The following is a 10,204-nucleotide window of genomic DNA, read 5'->3' on the forward strand; positions in this document are numbered from 1 at the left end:
CATGAGTTTTTTCTTGGAAGTTAGTATTGTGTATGCTGAGTGTATGTGCAATAGCTGTCACAGAAATATTGAATACATTTAATACTGTGTGGGCTTGAGAATTTTGATAGCTTCAGAATTATTATTTAAAATGGCAAAGTTAATTATAAATATAATAATACTATGTTAGTAAAGGCTAGAGCAAACAGGGAAGATTTGCAGGACTTTGTGGATAAAATAGAATATGAAATTCAGTGTTGACTAGTGTAATGCACACAGGGGAAAAGGGAATAGTCATTATATATGAGATTGTCTCTGAACTGAACTCGGAAACAAGTTCTAAATTTGACTCTGTGAAGACTTGAATTTAATGTACAGCAGTCAAACAAAAACAAAACAAAATAAAAACCTGAGTGCCAAGAATCCGAAGAAAGGAATAGGGATCAAAATGGAAAATGTAATTATGTCACACTCGTATCTTGAATGTGCCATGTACAGCTCTGACCTCCCGTTGTCCTAAAAAGCAAATTAGTGGCTGAGGACAGACCAGAGGACCAGAGAAGTGAGACAATTGACCAAGATATGAAAAGACAACAATAGATTGGAAAAAGTGTTAAATTGGGGAATACGTGATGATGTCTGTGAGGATCATGAAGGTTGAACTGAGATCAGTTACTTGCCATCCTTCTGACAGGGGAGCCAAGAGGGTCTCAAAGGAAACAAGAAGGTGCAGGTTCAAAGCAAATAGAAGTATCTCTGTTCACCACAGATAACAGAGCTGTGAACAGCCTTGCCACAAGGATGTCTCAGGTGCTAAAAGGTTAGGTAGGTTTAGAGAACAATGATATAAATGAATGGAAGATAAATCAATCTGGGACCCTTAAATAAAAGGGGTCAGCTTTTGCTAATGGAAGTAAATTATTGAAGTACGAATATGTGGAAGCTGGGGGAGTATCACTGCCTGCTTATGGCTGAACTCTTCTTTCAGTAGTCTCTAATGATTGTTGTCAGAGAGAAGGTAATGGATTAGGTGAACCCTAGGTCTGATCTAGTAAAGCTGCTTATTTGTAGTACATATAGCCTGCAGGCAGCACTACATGTGGTCAGTTGTCAAAGGTTGTTGGGAGACTCAAAGTTTTGTTCAAAGGTTATTGTGCAAAGTATCTGGGTGTGATTAGAGCACTGATATTAATTTTATTTCCATTAACTATTTTTTTAATTATACTGCATGAAGATTTTAAAAGCTATAAGTCACAGATCTTTATTTTCATTTCAAATTTCCCGCAAATTTTAAATATTACAGAAAGTGCAAGGTTATCTGTATAGCTCTATTCTAGCAAAACAAACCACTGAAAAGCTTAGCAAGCAGCTCAGAACTTGTCAGCACCAGATCTAAAATGATGTCATCAAATAAGACCTCTAGCATCAGTCTGTGTCTAATTATGGATGCTGGATAAATACCCAGAAGAGAAGAGGTGAATCTTTCCTGACACCTGAAACTGAGGGCAGACAGAAGAAAACAGTGTAGCAGGTACACTCACTTCCTATTAACGCTTTGTTCGTGTCCTCTACCTACAGAATACCAAGCAGTCTTCTGACTGGCATATTACTAGTCTACCTTTAAAACAAGTCAGACAATTGCCCAAGAATAATTTGAGGCTGACAATGCTGCCAAATGCAGTAAAGGCCTGAAAGGCTGAAATTCTCAGCAGGGTGCAAGTCTCTTTAACTTTCATGTGAATCCCTTATTTGATTCAGCATTCAGATCCAGTTGACTGATGCTGACTCTGTTCTGAGAAGTATTAGAAATAAAAGGGAAACAAAATTCTGGCAAATTGGCTGTAACTGTCTTTGTGTGGGATGCCCTTGAGAATGCCTTTTGATTATTTCAAACTGGATTTGCCCAAGCAGAAAAGTAGTTCTTGGCGGGATTACGTGTTAGATGTTTTCTAAGTCTCTTCCATTGCAGTTATCTGATTCTGTGGCCTGCTTAACTTAGCTTTTCAGCCTTTTAAGGCATATTCGCCTGGTATTCCCAGCTGTACAGTGCTCAAGGGTAAATGATTACTGGAGTGTCCTTTTCATAAATCACGAGTTAATCATTTTGTCAAGTAGAAAGAAAGTCCTATTTGTTGTTGGTTTAAGAGACCAGCGACTATAGAAGGGGTGTTTGTGCTGTGAGTTTTCCGACTTTTAAATTACTCTTTAACTTTCTATATGAGTTCTACAGTTACTTCCTAGATGTTCAGTATTTCCCACTCTTGGTGTTTGGGGTGGGTTTTTGTTGTTTTTTGCTTTGTTGTTTTTTGGTGGTTTTTTTTTTTTTTTTTTTTTTTTTTTTTTTTTTTTTTTTGTAGCAGTCTGTACAAATCTTTGCACTGTGTAAATTCATCCCCATTCTCCATGGTTTTGTTTGGCTTGATTTGACTTTGACCAGGTGCCTTGTCCTCCTCCTGTGCTCTCACGTTACAGCCGGGAGCTGCTTGGCAGCTGCGCAGCTTGAACCTGGAGTGTTAGTTTCCTGCAGTTCCTGTCGTTTCTGTTAGTCTGGAACTAACAGTCTTTGTGCTTCTCTTTGAGATTTGGCTTGCAGAAATGCAAGCCAGAAACACTTGGTTTAGTACACTATTAAGTTGTTTGTTGGTGGGGTTTTGTAGGTTTGGAGATTTTGTTGTTGTTGGTCTTGGTGGGTTTGGTTGGTTTTTGTTGTCTTTTTTCCCCCACAAAGAGGAAAATTTAAAGAAAGCTCGTTTTTTAATGACTGAACAAGTGTGTGTTTCTTAGGATTTTTCACCTGTGTGCTGAATTTTATTCCTCTGTCTCTGCAAGATTGCTTTAGATGTGAAGCACTGTAATTTTTGACAGGGGTGTGTATGTCTTGGGATTTTCTTTGCCTTGCATGCAATTGGAAGCGGGCATTAAACTACTTTCATCCTTAAGGCACTTTAAACTCTTTACCTTAAGCTCTTTATGTACCTGTCTGGCTACACCATCAACTTCCCACACACCCACATACCCCATTCAGAACTAATTGCCTGCCACTCTGGGAAATCAGCTTTTCTGCTGCTTTACCATGTTGCAGAGTGACAAGGAGAGATGATGGTATTTCAGCTTTCCGAAAAAGGTAGAGAGACATTTTCTCCAGCAGATACAGCTGAGTTAAAGTAACATGGAAACATTACTAAAGTATCAGTCACAACTTACTGCCCTTACATTGGAAAGGGTGCATTTCCTCTGCAGTCTGCAATACAAAATATATTGCTAAGGGAAAAGTGTGATTTCTTCTTTTTTATCAAAACTACATTTCTCTTCCACAGATTCTTTAAAATGACACAGCCTTGCCCAGTATATTTGATTACTTTCAAGTAAATCTTTGCAACTTTGGCCTTGAAAACATACATTGTACCATTTTATTCCTTTACTGCTGTTGAGGCTGCCAGAACAGTGAAGTGGGAAGCTTGGTTCCAGCACAAATAATAGCAGTTAGTGCTAATGAATCTTTTTTCTGCTTTTTCAGTTGAGAATACTGAAGAATCTAGGTAGTTGTATTCAAACCAGTTGGAAAGGTAATATGTAACAGATCTCCCTAGTTCCCTGATCGTAGAATCTTAGAACCATTTTGGTTGGAAAAGACCTTTAAGATCATCAAGTCCAGCCGTTAACCTAACCCTGCCACATCCACCTATAAACCATACCCCTAAGAGCCTCATCTATGCATCTTTTAAACCTCTCCAGGGATGGTGACTCCACCGCATCCCTGAGCAGCCTGTTCGGATGCCTGACAACCCTTTTGGGAAGAAGTGTTTCCTAAATGAAATCTAAACCTCCCCTGTTGCAAATTGAGGCCATTTCCTTTCTTCCTATCACTTGCTACTTGGGAAAAGAGACTGACACCCACCTGATCTGATGGGGAGAGGCAGGGTATTTGGTTTTTATCATGCAGAGATCCCAAAAGTTCTCCGTTGTGCAGCTCATTTAATTTTTCACTGTCAGTTTTTCCCCTTAAATGTTTTTCTGAAGTCAGCACAGTTGATCTGGAACTGTAGAACTGCATCAAGGAAGGCCCTTGTAGAGAAGCAGCTAGAGAGGTTATTGCATCTTCCAAGACTTGCTTACTTTGTTTGAAGTCAAGGCTACCTGACTTAGCTTAGATGACTTGGACCTGGGTTTGCATGAAAGGGGCACTGTGGTGACCTGCTTTGGTGTCAAGCCTTGGAATTTAGGAAAAACACCTGATCCTGGTTTGCCATAGGAATTAAGAGAGACTTCTTTTTGTTTGTTTGTTTGTTTTTTAACTTGCAGTAAGTATAGGGATAAAAACAACTGCACTGATCATTTAAAAAAGCCACACAACAACTACATCATAGCCAGTTGTTTCATGCACATTGCATTGCTTTTAACCTTAGTAAATTCTGATCTAGAGTGTTGTGAACACGTGCTTTGCCTGTGGTGTCCTCGTCCTGGCTTTGCACAGGGCAAGCTTAGCCTCCACATTAGAGGGGCTGTGGTGCTTCTGGACTCACGCTACCTCTGAGATCCGTTTGGTGGCTCTATCCGTTTAATGCTGATCATGTGGCAGCAATTCTGAACTGGGAAAATTTGTGGATCTGCCTTGTGTGTACACAAAGTCAGTCTGAAACCTGCATAGATAACTTACTAATAACAGTGCAATGACCGTATCAATTTTACTTGGTCAGTATTTTATAAATACTTGCATGTGAGATGCATGTTGTCATTTAAAATAGATGATGATGTGAATATGAGTGGGTCAGATCTCTGTATTTTTAAAGGAAATTAAAGAATTTAGAGTTTCTGGCATGGATTTGGAATGTTTTTTTCATATTTTTTTCTTAAGTTATACATAGCTATAAAACACAATAGAAGTGTTTCTTAGTAGGAAAGACCTTAAAGGTGAGGATGACCACTTTTTTGAGGCAGGGTGTGCTTTTCTTTGTACTAGTTTTTCATTGTATTCACTGCAGAGAAAATTGAATGATGACATGATCTTTGTACTCCTGCTTGTGCATATTAATATAGCAAAGAATACTTTCAAGTACTGGTGTCCACCTTCATCTTTGTTTTCCCTTGCTCATATTTTCACTTTTCACTTTCTGTTCCATTTATCTGTAGCTGTATTGTCAAAATTTCTACAATATAATAAGCTGTGTAATAGTCTTATACTACTGAAGCAATTTTTAGCTATAAAGAGAGGATCTGAATCAACTCAAAACAAGCTGACAACAATTGCTATATGAGCCAAAGGGTGGGAGAAGTCTAAATTAGGAGATGACAGTAAAACTTAGTTGTGCTTTGCCAAAATGGTATGTCATTCCAAAACAGTATTTCCCTGTCAAATTGTATTACTAAGTTATTATAATTTTAAAACAAACAAAACCCTAAAATTTACTTTGAGTGATGCTGAAAATTTTGATCCACCAAGTAGCTGACAGGCATGCTGATTAGATTTCTTACCTACTCCTGTCTGTGCTGCAGGTTTGTAAATATTAAATGCAGGTACAGGAATCTTAAAAGCAGCGAGGAATTGGGCTAGAAAAAAGAGATACCCTTTTGTATCACTAACCACATCAGAAGAAAATTTGAAAGTCTATTGTGTGTGCTTATCCATACCAGTTCTTATTTTAATCATCAGTATTTGAAATGCCTTTTTTTTTCCTCATTCATTTAAAACAATTTGATGTGATTTTTTTTTTTTTTTTTTTTTTGACTGTGTTGTAGTTTCTGACTTATCCTGTCTTGCTCTTCTAGAAGGAGTTCTGGAAAGCCTACAAAAATGGACTTCAGGGAGAAAGTAACACAGGACATAACTGGTATTCATTTTACCTTGCATTTCCATTAATCATTGGCCTTTTTATTATCCTCATTGTCATTTTTGTCATATGGAGATGCCTATTTAAAAAGAAAATGCGTAGACAGTCCGTGTACATGCATAGGGGAGCCCACGAAGCCATGGGTGATGGTGCTGTGGCTGATGGCAGAGGTCCCGTTCCGCCGCCTCTCAGCATTGTTCATTCCCCACAGGACGAAATGTATGAAGTCAGTGGGCTCTCTCCAGGAGGTCTAAGCTATATGGATGGACGGTCAGACTCAATTTCCACAAGGTTCTCAAACTGTGATCCTCCTCCTTCATATGAGGAAGCCACTGGTGAAGTCAGTATAAGAAGCGAAACTGAACAACATTTAGATCCACCCCCGCAATACGAAGACATTGTGAATTCCAGTTCAGCAAGTGCAGTTGCAATTGCACTAACTCCTGTTGTCAGCAGTACTAAGTAAAGCAAGAAGAATCGTATGGACTTTAAAAAAAATTACTAATCATTTTGTAGCACTTTATCTTGGCTTATTATGCATTTCGGTAATTTAATGGACTTTTACAATGAACTTCACCTTTGGTTTAGATTCACTTGTTCTTTGGATTTGGGATTTTTTTCTCCTACAGCAGGTCTTAAAAGATACTGTATTGAGAGTGTATTGCAGGTACAAGTGTGGTGCTCTGTCATACTTCTCAAAAGTACCTCTGCCTTGAGACACGTCACTTGTTTCATTCTGAACGTTGCCCACATTCCCCGCAAAAATTTGTGGAGTTCCCCTCCCCTTTCTCACTGTAGACTGTCAGAATTGCCTGGAATAGGGAATCCTTAAGCAACATTTTAGATAGTTTTTTACACTGAAGGGGACTGATTTTGCAGTATTGCCTTTTGTCTGATTGGTTCCTTTTTCTCACTTGAATTTTTGTTATATGCTGTATCCTATCCTGGGCCCTTGGAAGGCTGAGAGCAGAATGCCTCTGTGTTCAAACCAGTGTCTCATTAGAGTATGCTGGCTCACTAGCAATAATTTCAGAGTCCTAGCAGAAGAAACGTATTCTTAAGCTTTTGCTATTACAGCTCAAAATTCTGTAAATTTCCAGAAGCTGACAATTCAAGATACTAATCAGTGAATTTAAGAGTGTACTTTTTTTGTCTGTGTTCTGCCTTTCCTCTCTGTTTTCCTGACTGTTTTTACTTGTGTATTCTAGAAGTGAGAAGTGTGCATAATATGTTAACTTAAGAACTTGAAAGTTCATGCAATGGTAAATAATGAAATACTGAGATACTCAAGAGTGGATGAAGTCCTGATCATAGTCTTCCTACCATAGTCTTCACTGGAACCAGGATATTACCCATAAACACAAGCCCAAAGGTGTTAGTTTCCTTTTTAAAAAGAAAAAAAGGAAAAGCATTCAGTGTGTGTGACTTTTTTTTCCCAACTATGAAATAAAAACCCCTTACTCAAATCCTGATATTCTTTTTCATCTTGCATACTTATATGTACCGTGTGTGCACCTTGTATTGGGGGCTGTGGAAGTCCTCTGCAGAGAATATAGACGCCTTTTTTTCAACAAGAAATGTATTTATTGCTTCTCCATTCCAACAAGGTGCTTCTGTCGCAAAAGTTAACAGTATGTTATATTGAAATAAAACTACTTACTTTTTTCATTGTTTGTAAGAACAATATAGTGCTTTTATCCATGACATGAATTCTTAAAGCACACTCCATTCCCAGTTACACGAGCCTTTTCTTCACAGCTCCTAGGTTAGAGGTGCTTGTGGGGGTAAGAGGTGCTGTTAGCATGTTGGTCCAGGCTGGCTCTGTGCTTTCCAGTTGTGAGCTGCAGAGCCCACCTCATCTAGGGCAGAACTGTGAGGCCCCACCGTGTTGCATTTCTGAGAACACAAGGCAGGCACATCCCCAAGCGTTAGTCTGGAGTGACTCTTTGAGGCTGAAGACATGTGGATTTCTGTCAGACTTGGTGCAAGTTAGAACAGAGATTTGTACGGAATTTCAACCAGCCTGTTTAGCCACTGATGACAGTTAAGCTGGTGCAAGCTGTAGTGTGGCAATTTTTTTTTCCCACCTTGATTTAAAAATTCATTGCTCAGTTTAGCCTGTGAATATCCATTTCAGTTTTCTTTTCCCCCTACACTAAGGTAGCATTAGGTGGCATTAGCTTTAGTATTATTCTGTGTTCTACTCACCAATTAGCACTAATTGAGATGTATTTAGCCCTGGAGGACTTGTGTGTTGGCTTTCTCACTGCAGAAATCCCAACTGTATGTTGTTCAAAGACCCCAAATGAAATGCCCAGTGCCATCCACTTGAAATTGCTGTTAATGTCTGAGATGTGTGCTGGTGTCTGCCAGCTCAAGGGGGCTTGGCTCATCTTTTCCCTAAGGGATTTTACAGAAAGCTGCTGAAAAGAAATGTACGGTCATAAATGTGTATTTGCACACCTGTGTAAGAATTTGATATAATGTATTGACAAATGAAGTAAGAAGTTTATGATTAATTTTGTGGTCTAATTTTTGGCAAGGAGTAGGCTGCTTAAGTTGTCTACTGGGATGTTTAGTTGCTGAAGCAAGTTGTGTTAGAGTTAATGGATGAACTCCAGACCAAACTGCTGTCAAAAAGATAACTCTTGTTTATCTTTATTATTTAGAATAGATATTGGGCAGATAAATACAATATGTTTTGGACACTTGTAGTAAGAATTGCTTGCATCTTGCTGAAGTGGTTGAAGTGGTTTTAGCTCTTGTGTGTCCTGAATCACCACTTGTAGAAGTCAAAGCTGTTTTATACTGAGCAACACTTAATAATACTGCTTTAGGCAGACATTACCAAAACAAAGTGCCTCACCTCAACATGAAGGAACCACCTCAAAAAAGAGCTGGTATTTCAATATGTCCATGCCATATTGGCATCTCCTGTGCCTGCTAGCACAGTAGTAGTAGTTTTAGCAGTAACTTTTTTTTTTGTGTTGTTATATATGGTTATAAGGCTTTCCTGTAGCAAATAAATGGAGATCGCCCATTTCACATTAGGTCATTCAGCAGCTGTCATCATCCCCTGAACATGGGCAGCACAGTTTAGAGATGAGCTGGTGTCTGGTTTTTTCTTTTTTTGTTTTTTACTCTATATTCCACTACTACAGCTTTATGTTTCTGGGCTCCTAAGTTAAATAGGTTTCTGTATTCTCTAGATACTTTTGTGTACAATGCAAAAATGATGCTTGTCTTTCCAAAAAAGCCACAACCAAATATCTGAAATGATCCATGAGTTGAATTTATTGGGCTGTGCCTTTTCCATGTACATGAGCATGAAAGCTATTGTGGGATATAAACTTATGTCTTGGTGAATAAATTTCATAATTTAACAAAACTTGCGTGGGACAATTATCCAAATGCGTTTCCTCTAAGACATGAACAGCTTTCTCCATGTTGAAATAATGTCAAATTACAGATTATTTTGTTCTGCTTTGTGAAATGTGGGAAAATAGCTTAGGTTTGTGGCTGGCTTTTCTAATCTGATTGAAAAATAAAATTGAATTTGTACCGGGTTTTTATACAGCTTTTTTTTCCAGGTCACTTAGTTGTTTTACCTGTCCTGTAATTGCATTGTCCTGCAATAAATGTTATAAATTAATAATTGTACCTCCCTAAAGGTTTTGCAAGTCTGAATACAGTACTGTCTTGACTGATAACATGAACAGTCAGGATATTGCCTTTCCCTCTTCTGAATATAACACTGAATTTCGTCTTGTGTGAGGACTGAGGTGATTTATCTACTAAAACTAACTTAAATGTAAGTGTTGGTGTTTCAAGAAGCTATGGAAATTAATTATTTGCTTAGATGATACTTAGCATTAGTGAAGGTTGTTCTGTCTTCACTGGATGTAAATAACCTCTGATTACAGTATTGCATATTTTAAAGGGGTTTGGTTTACATTAAATTATCCTATTTAAACATTTTTGCCTATGTTTATAGAAAATTTTTTGTAACATTTGTTTTTGGATATGCTAAATAAAATTTTTTAATTTCCATTGTTATATGTACTTTAATCAGTTGCAGTGAATCAATTGTTTTGATAATTAAAATATAATTTTATTTGCGGGTAGACTTGATGTTCTTTCAAAATTCAGGCTCATTTTAAATCAGATTTGTGATTTTTTTTTTTTTTTAATTTTCCATTTTTAAAAAAAGCATTTGTTGTAGCCATAGCTAAATAGCAGTCACAGGCAGAGAGAAAGCAGAAATTATTCTCTGTTGCAACAAAATGAAACAGCACGCTGTAGCAAAAAATGTTTAAGTCAGAGGGCTTAACTTCGAAGTTGGCTTCAGCCATTTGAAAGAAAGGGATTGCAAAATTTTGCATCAGCTCTGGGAATGA

General features: G+C 37.9%; 1 protein-coding gene across 2 annotated transcripts in view; it reads left to right on the forward strand.

Annotated features, from left to right (window-relative positions):
- Positions 1–9,933, forward strand: part of PRRG1 (proline rich and Gla domain 1) — a gene marked incomplete at its 5' end in the record, with an annotated part of 33,410 nt that extends 23,477 nt beyond the window's left edge. For both annotated transcript variants that reach the window (XM_082045969.1, XM_082045970.1), the window contains one exon: positions 5,746–9,933. In XM_082045969.1, coding sequence (XP_081902095.1) covers positions 5,746–6,273 — 528 coding nt within the window. In that variant the 3' untranslated portion in view covers positions 6,274–9,933. The remainder of the gene's footprint in view (positions 1–5,745) is intronic.
- Between the last annotated feature and the right edge of the window lie 271 nt (positions 9,934–10,204).

This window comes from Streptopelia decaocto (assembly GCF_964273445.1).
Source record: "Streptopelia decaocto genome assembly, chromosome: 1".
NCBI lineage: Eukaryota > Metazoa > Chordata > Aves > Columbiformes > Columbidae > Streptopelia > Streptopelia decaocto.